General features: G+C 39.0%; 1 protein-coding gene across 1 annotated transcript in view; it reads right to left on the reverse strand.

Annotated features, from left to right (window-relative positions):
- The window catches only part of LOC311215703 (potassium voltage-gated channel subfamily KQT member 1-like), a gene marked incomplete at both ends in the record, with an annotated part of 528,691 nt that extends 512,555 nt beyond the window's left edge, over positions 1-16,136 (reverse strand). The window contains one exon of the mRNA XM_084297010.1: positions 15,754-16,136. Coding sequence (XP_084153136.1) covers positions 15,754-16,136 — 383 coding nt within the window. The remainder of the gene's footprint in view (positions 1-15,753) is intronic.
- Positions 16,137-16,445: the final 309 nt, after the last annotated feature.

A 16,445-nucleotide genomic window follows, 5' to 3' on the forward strand; every position in this document is an offset into this window, starting at 1 on the left:
AATCAAAATAAAACAGTCTGTCTTTCTAGTACTATTGACTGAAAGTAGTGAACAAACCAAGAGTCAGTTCCATTGCTGAAGCACATACTTGACATAGTTTAGTGGAGGACTTGTTAGTGTTAGGTCAGAGGTTGGACTCGATGATCTTGAGGTCTCTTCCAACCTAGATAATTCTGTGATTCTGTGACATGTGATAATGTTTTTGTTTTGTTGGTGTTGTTTTCTTTCTCCAGGCTCTTAGAGTCTTACACTGTCCGGTAGTGAGTTCCTCCTAGTGTAAGAGGAATTCAGATCAAGGCTTTCCCAGTACAGAGAGCTCCTTTTCGATCACACCTCCCCCAAATGCTGGAAATCTCCCTCACTTGTGTCCAGGGGAGGCAGGCAAGGCAGGTCTGGAGCTGAGCCCCCATGAGGTGCCATTCAGGACCCGGGGTTTACACAGCAGACCCAGGGATAGGCCTTAGCCATTGCTAGAGATAACCCTGTCACAGCAATGGAGCTGTGTCCCTGCACGCACTGCAGGCAGCTGGAAAGAAGCCACAGAGTTGAGCTGGGCGAGCCAGCATTATCTGTGTTATGACAGAAGTGCTGGAGACAGGTAGTGGAAACCAAGGTCAAGTCCTCCCTGCTCCCCAAGTAGATCCATGCCCGTAGAAGAAACAGTCCTTTTGCACCTTTTCTTCTAATACAGTGGAACTTGCATTTCCTTCTCTCTCTGATATCTTCAGCAGTTAGTGCACACTGCTTTCATGTCTTTTTTAAGGTTACTATCCCTGTCATTAAGCCATGCACCAGAATACAGGTTAGTTTTGAGAAGTCTAACCCTTAAATATGGCTTTACTAGTTGCTAACTGATCTGCTGAATTCAAGAAGCTTCAGCTTTATTGCCTCTTAAAACAGTCAGGGAACCCACAGCTACTCTGGGCAAAACTATCCTAGCACCTCATCACCCTCATAGTGAAGAATCTCTTCCTTATATCTAATCTAAATCTACCCTCTTTTACTAGTATTACCTCTCAAAATACCTGTATTTCTTTCCCTTGCAATTTTTCACTTTTCTGATGACAGAAACTTACCTCTTATCACCTGTTTGCAGACTTTCCCTTCCCTCTCTCAAATCAGAAAGGGAATAATCTGAGAATTCCTCATTTGACTTTGGAATCTCAGTGAGCACAGTTCACACTAACAAAAGATTGGGTCGCCATGCTTTTGCAAAAGAGGTTTTGCTAAATACACCATATTTTAATATTTCTTCATTTCTATTCAATTCCTTAATCCTTACGCATACAACAAGAAAAATAAATCTTTCATGTTTCTAAACCACCATCCTTAAATCTCTTTCATGTGTTAACAAACTTAAATTAGCAGTACTAGTGCCCTGGACAGTTGATCAGCCAGTGTTAAAGGTTACAAGTGAGTGCTTCTCAGTGTCCTGAGAGCACTCTCCATTTTGGAGAGTAGACAGTGCAACTGTAAACATGTTTCTGTTGTTCCTGTAGCCAGGGACAAATTCTATGCAAGAGATTAATTGGCTAGGAGTATGTTCCACTGAAGCATACGCACACTTGGAAGTAGTAGGTTAACTACAATACTGAGAGCAAAATGATGTCATGTACTTTATCAAAGGTGAACTCTTTCAAGGTCATGCTAAAACTCATTTCCATGGAAGACAAGACTAATGAAAGCTTTTAAAGTTTTAAAGGAGAAGTATTAACTAACTATTTCTCCTTTTGAGTCTTGCATCCAATAATACCATTTCTAGCAAAGATCATTTGTGCATGTGTTTTCCTTTTTTTTTTTTTTTAATCTACTGCAGATAAGTGTACTTGAAGTGATGATATATGAGATGCTTGTGGGAATGTTATCTCTTGAACAACAAAAAAGGATGGGGGAGGAGGGAACAAACTTATAAACTGGAAGATTGAGATATACTCCTTAGCAACCAAGTACAAAATAATTTCTTTGTGGCCTTTGGGGCTTGCCAAACTTAGTTGACTCTGCAAAAGCATGTTTTGAAAGAGGAAAACATTATTAGAAGATGTGAGATCTATAATGTAAGAAAAATCAACACAAATTATTATAGGAAAGCTACTGAAATTTATAGGAAAGCTACTGAAGTCAGTAGGATTTAGACGCGTTGATTGTGAGTTAATGATGTTTTTAATACATCAAGACACATCTTTCCCTGGATGCCCTCCCTCCTTAAAACTGAGCTACTGTGACTTACTTTGCTGTATAAAAGCCCTTCAGCTAGATAATTTCAAATCACAGAACCACACAGAAGGGTTGAGGTGGGAAGGGCCATCTGGAGGTTGTCTGGCCCAGACCCCTGTTCCAGCAGGGTCACCCAGCGCAGGCTGACCAGGACCACGTCCTGGTGGCTTTTGAAGATCAGCAAGGAGGGGACCACAACCTCTCTGAGCTGCCTGTGCCAGTGCTCTTTCACCCACACAGCACAGAGGGGCTCCTGATGTTCAGAAGTCTGAACAGACTGTCCTGTCTGCCAGTTTGTGCCCACTGCCTCTTGTCCCCTGGCACTGGGCACTGATGAAAAGAACCTTGGCCTGTCCTCTTTGCACCCTCCCTTCAGGTATTTACACACGAATGTCTTAGTTGTGTCTCCAGTTTAAATTATAACAAAAAAAAAATATTTTTTTTCCCGCTTTCTTAGATGAATTCTTTATCCTATCAATTGTTCGTTCCAGCAAGCTGTGAAGGCAAAATGAACTAACACAGTGGGGCAGAAGAAATCCAGTTGTTTCAGATGGAGATAAATTACAGTAAAAAGAGATTAGACTGAGGGTAGTACGTTCAGGTAAATCTATGTGCAATTACATCTGAGCTTCAGCTTCCTTCTTGCTGATAGTCAACCAAGTTGTCCAGTCCAGGCTGATAGCTTTAAGATAGTCTGTTGTTAGGGAGAACAAATGAGTTTAGCCACCAGAAAATAGTACGAAGTATTCTAAAGGTGTAGGTTGCTTTTTATTTTAGGTGGCTATTATGAGACAGACATATTAAGGTGGGCATTCCATTTTTTCATGTTATAAAAGTGCAAGGTATTCTCATTCCTGAGTGTGTGAATCAATTCAATTTCTTCTAAATGCAATTCAACTGCTTTATGTTCAATAGCCATGTGTTTCTATGAAACATTCCTGCTAGTCTAAGTAAAGCCTCATTCCAATTGCTTATGTATTTTTGTTACCCGAAGACTTTTCTGACTAAGTCATAAAGAGAAGAAGAATTTGCCTGTGTGCCTCTGTAGGCAAGTTTCAATGTCTTTCAGTCCTCTCACAGATTTATTTCCAGTTTCCTGGGCTTGATGTTTTGTTGAAAGATTTTGTGCTTGTATATATGTGATCATACACAAATTAGAGTTGGTTGGAAAATTTGGTAAAGGAACAATTTTCTGCTGAAAATACCAATATGTTAAAATTAGAAAGTAGTCTGGGAATGTGTTGGTTTCAGCAGAACTGGAGAAGGAGACCAGACAGGTTTAATAGAAACTTGCCTAGCTTTGGACTCTGCTAACTGGCAGTCTGCCTGGCAGGGAATCGGGCATATCTGACTTTCTGTTATGCCTCAGAATAAAATATTTTCATGGATTTGAAGCCTTCAACCAAAGGAAAATTCTAGCTATAACATGGGTGTACTGAGGATATCTATTTTCAGTTCTGTAGGTTGCAGCCAAAAAACCCTGATAGCCCAATTGCATGTAACGTGAAATTGTCCATCTGGCTCCAATCAGAAGGCAACTGAAAAGGACCCAGTGTGTGTGTGTCTGTTCAGGCTAAAATCTTATGAGTCTTGATTTTTGGTGGGAAGGAAAGATACTTGTTTGTTTTCTGTGGACATGACAGATGATGTTTTTGAATGCTTCTAACCTGCAATACTGCTTTCTGTCCTTGCATAAACTCTTCCACAAACTTTTCTTTCTGCCTTGGATCTACAGCTGTCTGCATTGCACTGCTACGTTGTTGTTTTTTTTTTTTTCTGAGAGCTAAGTTAGCTTCAGCTTTGGTCATACTGCATATTCCTGAACTCACCTCAGGGCATGCCAGCATTCAGATCATCGAATATCTACAGGGAGTATACCTTAGGTCCACGTCAGTAGAATATTACAGGAGCATTAACCAGAGAAATATAGAAAGATATTTGGTGTCCTGATGGTTGCTAAGATGACATGAAAAGAGAAAGAAAGCTGTAATCTAGACAAGTAATTTCAGTTCTGTTCACCCTTAAATACCTGAAATAAGCACCTGATAAAAGTAATAGAAAATGGATAGAGAGGGAAGGAAGACTGGCTGTAGCAGTTGGGGAAGGTAAAGGAAACCAAGAAGAAAATAAAAATTCCCTACTGGATATGACCAGTGGTCCATCTAGCCCAGCACTCTGAATGACAATTGGCGAGAGAAAATACCGTTTAGGAGGTGCACATGAATCTGGCCATCTTTGCAGTCCATTACTCTTCCATTTCACCATTCCCTTTCAGAACTGTGTACGCTTTCTATATACACAACAAACAATTGTAGCAAGATTCAATAGGTCACTATCCACCAGAGAGGGAAATACTTTTTCTTTTTTTTTTTTTTTTCTGTATTAAACTCATTTATTACTTTTGTTGTTTGCCCCTTGTTCCCATAGTCTGGGATTTGGTAAACAACAATTCATGATTCAGTTTACCCATCTCTTCATAGTGTACATGTCAGAAAACATGAAATGGAGGTAGAGTAGCAAAAGGAAGAGAAATTATGGAAATAACACAAATTGAAAGCAAGGGAATCATAAAGTGAAATGTATAAAGATAAAAGAAGAGCATTCAGACCAGCGAATGGAAGACAGAAAAAGAGATTTGGACCCTAAGATAAACTGCAAGGCAGAAATGAGTAGTACATTCACCATTGCTTCACAAGTTTAAAAGCAGCATGTCAGTACCTTTACTGTGAAAGAATAAAATTGCTTTCCACAGTTTACATCAAATTTGTTGCATTTTGCTGGTGCAGTAACCAGAGGCCAGGATATCTTTTTAATTTGCAACAGCTCCTGGCTTTTTTTTGTTTTCAGGTTTGTGAAAAAAACAGATTTATTTGTTTCAAAACAAATTAAGAAGTTGATCATGAAGACTTAGGAGATCTGCTATTAGCTTAGTCATTAAAATACTACCCTTCTAAATATATTTCGAGGATCAAACTTCTGTAACTTTCTTTAATACTGTCAGAAATATCAACTTGGCAAAGAGATGTCTGTCCACATATAGTCTAGACATATCAATTCTATATTTTTCTTTCTCTGCCATAAACCTCTTGAATGTAATATCCATGTCTCATGATCTAATGCACACAGCTACTATGGAACTTTCTAATTTTATGTCACTCTTTGAAACTTTCACTTATTAGTTTTTGACTACTGTTGCTTTGAAAAACAAAACTAAATAATTCTCAAGGTTTTGTTAGAGTTTTAAAATGCTTCATGATGAGTCAGACATAATCAGCAGTACATTTACCTTAAAAAAAAAAAAGAAAAAAAAGGGTTTCTAATGGTACTTTTACTTTTTCCAGAATTACTGGAATTCTTGCAATTATTATGTAAAAATTGACTTGTTATTATAATTTATAATTATATTACAGTGAATTATCATTATAATTAGGTCTTGGCTGTGAATCAGTAATTTTTGGCACACAAAATGGGATTTTTCAGCTTTTTTATTTTTAAAGCACACAAATTGATACAATACAAATTGTCTTCAATAAATGAATGAAACAAACAAACAAACAAAAAATCGATTATTTGTCAGGTTCTACTCAGGAATACTATACAGAAACTAAGTTGACCAAGCTATTGGTTTTGAGGCATCTCAGTTAATTCCTGCCAGTACTTCAGTGTCTTTCAGATGGGGATAATCTTGTCCTATGTGCTTTAGAAGCAATTAGTATTTCTAAAACACCTAGAAAATCAACAAAAGGATTTACACACATACGTTGCTATTCTGTATGCTTGGGACCTTTGAGCTACATGTGTATGAATCCAAATGTAATGATCCAAACCAGCTTGGATCAATAGTTGATACCATTGCTGTTCAATTCACAGCATGAGCAATCATAGCAAAAGATCTCTTACTTCAAATTATGAAACCATGAATATGAATCAAATGACCAAAGATCTGTTATTCTTAAAGCATCCGTGCCTCACATTAGTAATAAATACTTTACATTTTTAAAGTATTTAATATATCTGCTGCTCTTTAAAGAACACTAAGATTTGGATTTTGCCTTTTCTTTGAGTTTAGCTCGCACTAGGCCAAAACTGGTAGAATACATTCATGCATTACAATTGTCAGAAGCACTGATTTTAGAGAAACCTTTTATTCAGTGTCCTGGAATTCCTAGGGTTTAAGCTTCCTGATTCAATTGAGTGCCTGTATCTTCCAATAATGTCTATGGTGTTGTTTGTCTTTTTTGCTTTTATCTCTGTATGTCCTGTTATCAGAACAGTTAGATGTCCTTTCCTTTCCCGGGCACAGGAATCAAGCTTCCATTCTGATTATGTATCAAGCTTGGCACACAAAGTCTTTATAAAAGAGAACTAAACCACTTCTTCAAACATTCGCAGAAATTGTTCATCATATAACAACATGACTTCATGATCAGTTTTTATGATTCTGCTATATTTACCATTTAATTTTGCTGTGAAACAAGAAAATCAGGAAGTTTTGACATGTGTCTTCATGTCATATTGTCTTTTGATACAAATTCATAGGGACAGGAAATTATGACCACCACTCACAGAGTAACACTGACCTCTTTGCAGTACTTAATGTTCCTTAACTTCTGTATTAAAAAGGTGAGAGAATAAATACATCTAATAATGCTGTGCAAATATATCCAGCATTAAGTTAACGCCAGCTTGTTGATTATCGTAAAGATGTCTGAAGCACTCTTCTTGAACTTGATGTGAAGTAGAGTCCACAATTTAATAAGCAATTGTAACATTAGCATCAATAAATGTCTTTTTACTTTGTTGCATTCTGTACAGTTTTTCCACAAAAGTGTAACCAATTTCCATCAACAGCGTCATATCAATGCCACACTGCAAACTATTTGTTTTCACTATAGAAACAAATGGCTTTTCTATAGAAACAACATTAGCCTGTGGGGATGTTAATGCATATTCATTGCATGGTCTATTACAAAATTGAGCTTCTAGAATAAGACGGATTGAATTTCTTACATAAATGATGGAAAAAGTCATCAATAATTTTAAAAAATTAAAATAAAACTTACGTAGCCTGTGGCTTTGTGCTCTGTGGTTAGGTTATTCTGTGCCTAAAAAGAAGATCAGATCAAAGTTCTTCCTTAGGAACTTTCATAACATCTCTCTCTTGAAAAAGCTGTTTGGTTCCAAATAATCTAACTGAGCTCCAAGTGAAGTGTTTTCATCTTTGAACTTATTAATTTTTCTTTCCTCTATCCAACTGCTTATTTTAACAAAACTTGAAGAAACTTAATACCTCTGACACGTCTCATCCTCTGTCAATATTTGCTGAAACTCGCCAACTGGCTCAAAATTTTCTGGTAAGTAACTTTCAGGCAGACGCACTCAGACAGTGTGGTTGCATAAACCTCATTTCCTTAGGAAAAGAAGCTAAAAATTAATGACTATTCCCATATATTTTTAGAACAGCCCAATCCTGGGACTTTACAGAATCCTAAAGATAATTCTGTTTAACATCAGTGTGCCTCCATTAGCAACTTAATCCATTCCATTTCATAATCCAGTTGAACAGGCAACCCTAAGCAGTAAGAGGAACATGTCACTTTAATAAAATTAATAGTTCTTTAATTTCTTCTCTTTAATTCTGTGCAACTTTTGGTACCTGAGGTTTATTGTCATAGACAAGATATCGTCTTAATGCCACAAGGCAAATGGTGTATAGATGAAAAGTAGTAGCTGGAGGAGTTCTAAACTGGAAAACTTGTCAGTTCAATTTCTTTGTAAAATATCCAAATAAATAAAATAAAAATAATACAAATAAAAATAAAACAAATAAAAAGTTATGCTGTCAAAAACATCCTGAATCCAATAATAATAAAAAGGTCTAACTTACCCTTACGAAAGCACATCGTGTCCAGACCTAAGCTTTGACATCAAGGTCAAAACCAAAATCTCGAAAGCAATCATATGCTTATAATTACTCTGAACTTTAGCTGTTGCTAATGTTGGTCATATTACAATCACATCATTGGAAAAAGCAAAATATCTGCTTGCATTCTAGAGATAATTGTGGGAAGGACAGAGATGGGAATTTGACAGTCCCTTTGAGATAAACAGATATAAATAGCAGGCTATAGGTTTCATTTACTGATAAAGACAGAACACTATGCTAACTTACTTGCTAAATATATTCAGTTTCTCTGAGAGCTGTTATACCTGAAGAACCAAAAAACAAAACAAACAAACAAACAAAAAAAAGGTGCACAAGCACCCCAGCATTATTAAAAAGAACTAGATTCATATTTTTGCCTTTTAATGTTCTTTACATCAGCAGCTGTAGGACAAACAAAAACAGAACATCAACCAGAATGGTGGCTCTTTGCATCAGTGGTATTTCCTTTGCATTAACAGAACATGACTGCAGTGTTTCTTACATGAAGAAGAAGAGAAAAATTAAAAAAAAAAAAAAAAAAAGTAAGAGAAAATTTCATTTTTTATTTTGCCCCAGTGATCTTAGTTCTCTTGAATTCTCAATTCTTTGTGCTATGCATGCTGAAGATTTCCTTACATAGTACCTCTATCACATGAAAAAACTCTTAGCAAGTCAGCCAAATTTTTTCAAATATGTTCTTGTTCTTCTGTTCCCTCCTCCCAAAGTTATAAATTATACAACATTTTCATATATTTGTAAGGACCATTCATTTTTAAGTTACTCAACAGTCATTCCTTATTTCCGTTCTTTTCAACAAAATGCCAGGAATGTGCATGTGTGTACACATACCTGCCTCTCAACGAAGAAGCTATGGGAGTCAGTACGAAGGAGGAGAGGTGTAACAAAGCAAACTTAGGGCTTGTTTTCATATGCAACTGAGCCAACATCATCATTCTCTGGTGACAAAAAGGACAGCTCTCATTCATCCCATTGCAGTTTTGGCCAACTGATTAGGACCGGCTCCAGCACTAGTTAAACCCTTTGTCGAGATGCTCTAACTTCTTAAGGTATCAAAAACTACCCATTCTTTTGCTGAATTAGTGAGTTCACTTAGCAAACTAATTCATGATTTCACTTAGTGAAATTACTGAATTTCAGTGATTTCAGTGAGTTGACTTAGCTTAGGAGGGCTACAAAAAGTGGCAGAAACAGCATGCATTGTGGCAGAAGTGTGTGGCCGGGGGAGAAGGGAAAGTGAGAGAGGAAACCTTCCCCTGGTGGTAATGGTAACCTATTACACCATCTTTGAAACCATACCCTAGGAAGGACATTTTCCTTATCTTTCCCATGCAATAAGTTGAGTGAAAGATAGCATCCCAGATGAGCGATTCAAAACAATAGCCATTATCCTCTCTGAGTCACTATTTGGAGTCTTCCTCCCATAGATCTTAAGAAAGCCTGGAGTACAGGGTTTGTTGCTATGCAAAGTCTGCATTTGTCAAGTGTTTTGCAGTCAAACCAGGTGGTCTGCAGTACTTGCCAGGTGACTTTCAGTGTGTTACTTTGCAATTATTTTGTACAGTTTTATTTAACAGGTGACTATGGCCCTCTAGGAGCACTAAGAGAACAAGAGTGGACAGTACTTAGAGATGCTGAATGTGTATAACTAACCTGAGAGAAGGCCATCCTCTTTTTGCTACTGGACTAGGTTTCTTCTGGCATAACAAGCTGAACTGTCTCAGTGCTCCAAGGATAGCCAAGGACAGATACATTTGAATGGCAAGGAGCAAGCTGAATAGCTGAGGCAAATGAGGGAAGCAGAACCAGAGGTGGTTGGTTAGCAATGGGCTGTTAGATCAGCTCACCCCATCCCACAGGAAGCTATGGGATATAAAGATTGGTCTAGCTTTTAAATGAGAACAAGGTCTAACACTCATTTAACAAGTGGTGAAACCAGCACAAAATAACCTTGAACAGCTGCAAGTTCTCAAATTTTTGCAGTGTTACACGACTAGAAAGTGGCAGGCCTGAGAACACATTTTAAGAGTCCCTCTCATGGGCCTCCCTCTTGCCTTAGACTTGCCTCCGTTTTCAACCAGCCTGCGGTTTCTCTACTGACTGCCAGCAAGTCTTCCAGCTGTGCTAACTCCAGCAGTGACGCTGACATCCGTTTGCTAAGAACTGGAAAAAGACCAACAGCTCCTTTTGTATCTCCCTGCAGTCGTTACTTCTTCTTCACTATTGACTTGGATGAGATTCAAACCAATTGCCTATGGGTGAAAGGTTCCTTCTCCTGTCTTGAATTCCATGCTCCCTCTTTCCCCTTGCTTCCAGCTGTTGTCTCCTACCCCTTCTTCCTCCCAGTGCCTCTCTGTGAGTTTCAGCTGTCCCACAATCCCAGCACCTTGTGCCTGGCCAGCTTTCTGATCTCCAAAAGCTGCTAGACCTTGTCTGTCCTTCCCACATAAGTATGCTTCTCTTTGTTCTTGAGCTAGCCTGCTCTTTACCCATTTTCCTTCAGTTTCAGCATCACTGGCACCAGTCTCAATTTCTATGACAATCAAACTTAGGCTTCTATCTCTGTCTCAGGTTCTCATCTATCCCTGTTTCATCAGACTCAGCATAGCAATTTGTTCTGTTTCTTCGCTTCTCAAAGAGCTATACACCCAGGTTCCCTCTAAGCTTCTGGCTTTTATCTACAAAGTTTGGTTAGCCAGGCAACAGCAGCTGAAAATCATGCCTCAGGATGTTCTAGAGAAATGGAAAGATAATGCAAGGGAGTTGGACTGCAGTGAGTGAAAAGAACAGGGCAGATCTGAAGGGAAAAGGTACTGTGGATCCACCTTGCTTGCCAAAATACAGGAGCAGTTAGCCTCAGTACACATTTGTGCAAGCTTGGTTGTTTTCTTCCTGGGGCCTAAGTAGGTGCAGCTGTGCAGCACAGGGCTGCACACTGATGCAGACATAGCCTTAGGCTGACACAAGATGTCCTCTGTCACTCACATTCAGAAGAAATTAACATATGAAAGGAAACCTTTACTTTTTCTCCCTGAATACAAGTGAAACCATACGGTTCTCTTCCCTTCAGTCACCACTTATGTGTATGAATGCATATGGCTGCACATATAGTACACCTTTTACTTCAAAAGGCCTGAGTTGCACCTCCTGCTACTTGTTCTATGCCTCTATAAACATGGCAGAGGAGCCAGACCATCTCCACCCCTTGTCTATGGCCAAGGTGGCCTTGTCTATGGAAAGGTGGCCTCCAAAGGCTTGGAAACATTCTCCAATCACAATTATGCACTAGCACTTTAATCATATACATTGGAATCTGTTTTTGGTTTATGATCATTGCTATCTGTTATCTAAACCATGGTCAGTAATCTTATTAAACAGGAAAACTGTCTGGTCTCATCCCTTTACACTCTTCACATGTATGTGAACAAAACACACACACAAAAAATAAACACCATATTCTAAAATATCATTGAACCATTTGCCATTCCATTTGTAATTATATATAAGTATATATGTTTCAGAAAAGTAAATGCATCACATGAATAAGGCTCCACTTACAGTTAAATGATTTAAATGTGTGGACTTGCCAAGTAACTTCATTACCATGCATAACTTATCACCAATACATAAGAATAAGAAAATTACATATTGCACTTTTTGTTCAAAAGACAAAATATGATGGTTCTACTCTGGTATCTTCACATGAGGCTGTGATTTAAACAAGTGATAGTTGAGCTTAGAAATCAAATGCAAGCCAGGTATGCACTTCTTTTTCTGGAATGAGGACCATATGGCAAAGAGCTGTACTCTAACATATATTGATATCTAATACCTCAAGGGTCTTACTTGGCAGCAAGAACAGGTTGGTTAGGATCAATGTATTGCTTTTGCATGTCACAGCTGTTTCTGAAGCCCTTGCCTCTTTCTAACTTGTCATTGTGATCCTCTACCTTGTTCTTCATGTTTTCAGAAACTCAGTATTTCACAGTATTTCCTGTAAAGCTGAAAATCACCCAAGTGAGAAGATTTACAGGATTGGAAGGGGGAATTCTCAAGAAAACCCATTCAATCTATGAATCATTTTGTTTTCAAACAATGATTTTAGCCTGGAATAACTCCACTAAAATAACACTAATTTCAGATTTAATTAGGCAAAAATACTTTCATTTTCTAACAAGCATTATCTTGAGAAAGATGAGATTATTTTGGTAATTTCAGAACACAGAAGGAGCATCACTTCCTAGAGCACTTGCTCTTCCCTCTCTTTGCCTGTTTTCATAAAAGTTAGGTTCTTTGTAGCAGAACTGGCTCCTGATCAGAACAGATTCCAGCCCTGCCTGGACACAAACTATGCATAGGTTTGTACTTGAGTTATTGAGTCCTTCTGGCATATGAAGGACAAAAGAACAATTAAGGGACACTGTTGCTCCCCCAGGCTACACACATTTCAACTACATAGTTGGAAGATTGGAGTTGTTATAAAATAGTCATTGTCATCATAAGAGTGAATCTACATGAATTGCAACAAAACCACAGATATAACAGAGGAAACATTTTTTAAAAATGTTACATCTTGTTCTCATTACAAAGTTAATTGTATTTTAGATCAGCACTTTATTGCTTTAAAAATGTTTGATGACATTTAATGTTATATCTGTTCTTTCCAAAACAGAAACTTGTTATATAAATGAACATACCATGTAGTTATTGGGATAATTATTAGGACAAAGATACTTAAGACAAAATGTTGGTTATTTTTTTTCCTTTTAAGCAATCCTGAAGGAAAAGCTTTTCAGAACAGAGTCAATTTACATATTCTTTCATTTAAGTTCACAGAATCACAGAATTTCTAGGTTGGAAGAGACCTCAAGATGATCGAGTCCAACCTCTGACCTAACACTAACAGTCCCCACTAAACCATATCCCTAAGCTCTACATCTAAACGTCTTTTGAAGACTTCCAGGGATGGTGACTCCACCACTTCCCTGGGCAGCCTGTTCCAATGTCTAACAACCCTTTCGGTAAAGAAGTTCTTCCTAACATCTAACCTAAAACTCCCCTGGTGCAACTTTAGCCCATTCCCCCTCGTCCTGTCACCAGGCACATGGGAGAACAGACCAAACCCCACCTCACTACAGCCTCCTTTAAGGTATCTGTAGAGAGCAATAAGGTCGCCCCTGAGCCTCCTTTTCTCCAGGCTGAACAAGCCCAGCTCCCTCAGCCGCTCCTCGTAGGACTTGTTCTCCAGGCCCCTCACCAGCTTCGTCGCCCTTCTCTGCACCCGCTCAAGCACCTCGATGTCCTTCTTGTAGCGAGGGGCCCAAAACTGAACACAGTACTCGAGGTGCGGCCTCACCAGAGCTGAGTACAGGGGGATGATCACCTCCCTAGCCCTGCTGGTCACACTATTTCTGATACAAGCCAGGATGCTGTTGGCCTTCTTGGCCACCTAAGCACACTGCTGGCTCATATTCAGCCGACTATCCACCATCACTCCCAGGTCCTTCTCTGCCAGGCAGCTTTCTAACCACTCATCTCCCAGCCTGTAGTTCTGCTTGGGGTTATTGCGCCCCAGATGCAGTACCATGCACTTGGCCTTGTTGAACTTCATGCAGTTGACCTCAGCCCATCGGTGCAGCCTATCCAGATCCTCCTGCAGAGCTTTCCTACCCTCGAGCACATCGACACACGCACATATCTTGGTGTCATCTGCAAACTTATTGAGGGTGCACTCAATGCCCTCGTCCAGATCATTGATGAAGATATTAAAGAGGACCGGCCCCAGTACCAAGCCCTGGGGGACGCCACTAGTGACTGGCCTCCAACTGGACTTGACTCCATTCACCACGACTCTTTGGGCCCGGCTATCCAGCCAGTTTCTAACCCAACGAAGCGTGCGCCAGTCCAAGTCAAGAGCAGCCAGTTTCTTGAGGAGAATGCTGTGGGAGATGGTGTCAGAAGCCTTGCTGAAGTCAAGGTAGACCACATCCACAGCCTTTCCCTCATCCACCCAGTGCGTCACTTTGTCATAGAAGGAGATCAGGTTTGTCAAGCAGGATCTGCCTTTCATAAACCCATGCTGACTGGGCCTGATCGCATGCTTGCCCTGCAAGTGCTGAGTGATGACTCTCAAGAGGATCTGCTCCATGAGCTTCCCTGGTACTGAGGTCAAACTGACAGGCCAGTAGTTTCCCGGGTCTTCCCTCCGGCCCTTATACTTTTTAAAATATAAAACTGAAAATCTGCTAAAAATAGCAACATTTTTTCCAGTTTTCCAGTATGGATTGATGAGATGTTGGTGTTTGTGTGTGTGTTTGTGTAGTTTTCTGTTTGTTTAGGGTTTAAATGTCCCTTGCAGAGTATAAGTACCTATTAAAGGTCATCTTTAGTCTGAGATAAAAGTAATGCAGAAGATGACACAATTGACATTTTAATAAGGTTAATAAACCCTAACCTGAAATAGGCTTAAATCATGACATATTCAAATCTACAGAAACTGCACCTGTTTAAGCCCTAGGAATAATTGCATAGTATAAGCCTATTCCTTGAATAACATTTAATGAATCAAAACACCATTTTAAAAAAGCCAAAAGGTATGAAAGGAAACAAATATTGGCAGGACCATCCATTTTACACCAAATAGAAGCATTAAAAGTCACTTTTAAAATTACTGTATCTTTCTCTGAGTAGTTTCTGATTGCAATAACTGATGTTTTTTTTCCAAAATGCAGTCAGGCCATAGAAAAGTATATCTGGAATGAATAGAATAATTTCAACACTCCGTATTTCTTCAGGACATATAATTACTAATTAAGAAAAGCAAGGACTTCTGGCACATTTTGCATTCACTGTAGCCAGTGAAACTTTTGCTTGACTCAGTGAGAGCATGACTGGACCCTTTCTACAGCAAAGATGATAAATTATCATTACTGTTTAGTAACATTCAAAATAGTACTTGAGGTCTTGCTAAACAGACAACATAAGCAGCTTAGAGAAAAAGGTAGTAGCTGTAATAATTTGTTAACCGCTGCTTCACAATGGTTAATAGGAACCTTAATGTTCTCCTTGCATGTACTATGTACTTGGTATAATGAAAAACTTTTTGCTAAATTTCTACTCAATACATGTTCACACCTGTAAATTAATTTAAAATAGTAATGTTGTGATTAGATGTTTGACCAACAGATTATGTGTTTTGGCACCTCAGCATGAGCTAAACGCACATAAAAATGTGATAGGTCTGATCATATCACATGCTAAAAACTGAAGTATCTGAAGCTAGAACCATGTGAAGTAGCTAAGGCAGCAGTAAGTGCTGCCATGAGCATATCAGACTTCATCTCTGAATTAGCACAGATTCAGTGTACATCTTTGAAGACAGATATCAAGAATAGACACTGCTCCTTTGGAAATGTTAGTGGATGTAGTGGCTGTTTGTTTGTGAAACTGACTTTTCCTTTCCCACTTTCAATGGGATTATTCATAGAACTACAGTTTTCAGCCTTGGAGCTAACGTACTGTGACTTCTAGCTAATCAAGAGGACAGTTTCAAATTTTTCTGAAACCAAAGATTGCATAAAAATCTAGGTACTTACACAGTAAAGTGATAGATAAAACACTTCCATCCACTGGGCCTCTCCAGGAAGTTGTAGACATTTCCCTGTGTACTAGTTTTAGTTGAGTAACGGCTGTGGAAACACTTTGCTGTACAGGCCCTGTGGACTTCACTTGCTGTCACGACTGAAGCCTTCATGCCTTCCTTGGGGTTACAGGGAATTCCAGATCCATTATTCACTGGGGCATCTGGACCCAGCGCCACCGAAGAGTACTGCGTGTTGCTTGAGCTCCCCCTGACTTTCAGCAAGGTTGCAGATTTCCTATTTCCATTCAGACTACTAAACTGGGAAGTGGAGCCTTGGATCTGTCCACAGAGGTTGTACATTGAGTGCCCAATGGTTTCTCCATTATCACAGGACATTCTGTAGCAACGCGCAGGTATTACTAACCCTGATCAATATTTAAAATCATAGAAGAAGGTATTGTATGTCCTCCCTGCCCAGGGCGTTCTCCAGCAGCTGATAAGGTGACTTTCTGCTTTTATCATGGAGCTTCTCTGTGACACGAGAGTGTGAGCTGTCAGCCTGTCACCGGCTGTCACTGAGAACCTCTGAAATTAAATAAGGACAACTTATTAGACAAACTACATGTGCTAGGGACCAGATGTAATGGGCTAGAAAAGGAAAGAGAGAAAGATTTTTTGAGAGAAAAAGAAAATTAAGAATCAAAG

The sequence above is a fragment of the Netta rufina genome (genome assembly GCF_964035555.1).
Source record: "Netta rufina genome assembly, chromosome: 1".
NCBI lineage: Eukaryota > Metazoa > Chordata > Aves > Anseriformes > Anatidae > Netta > Netta rufina.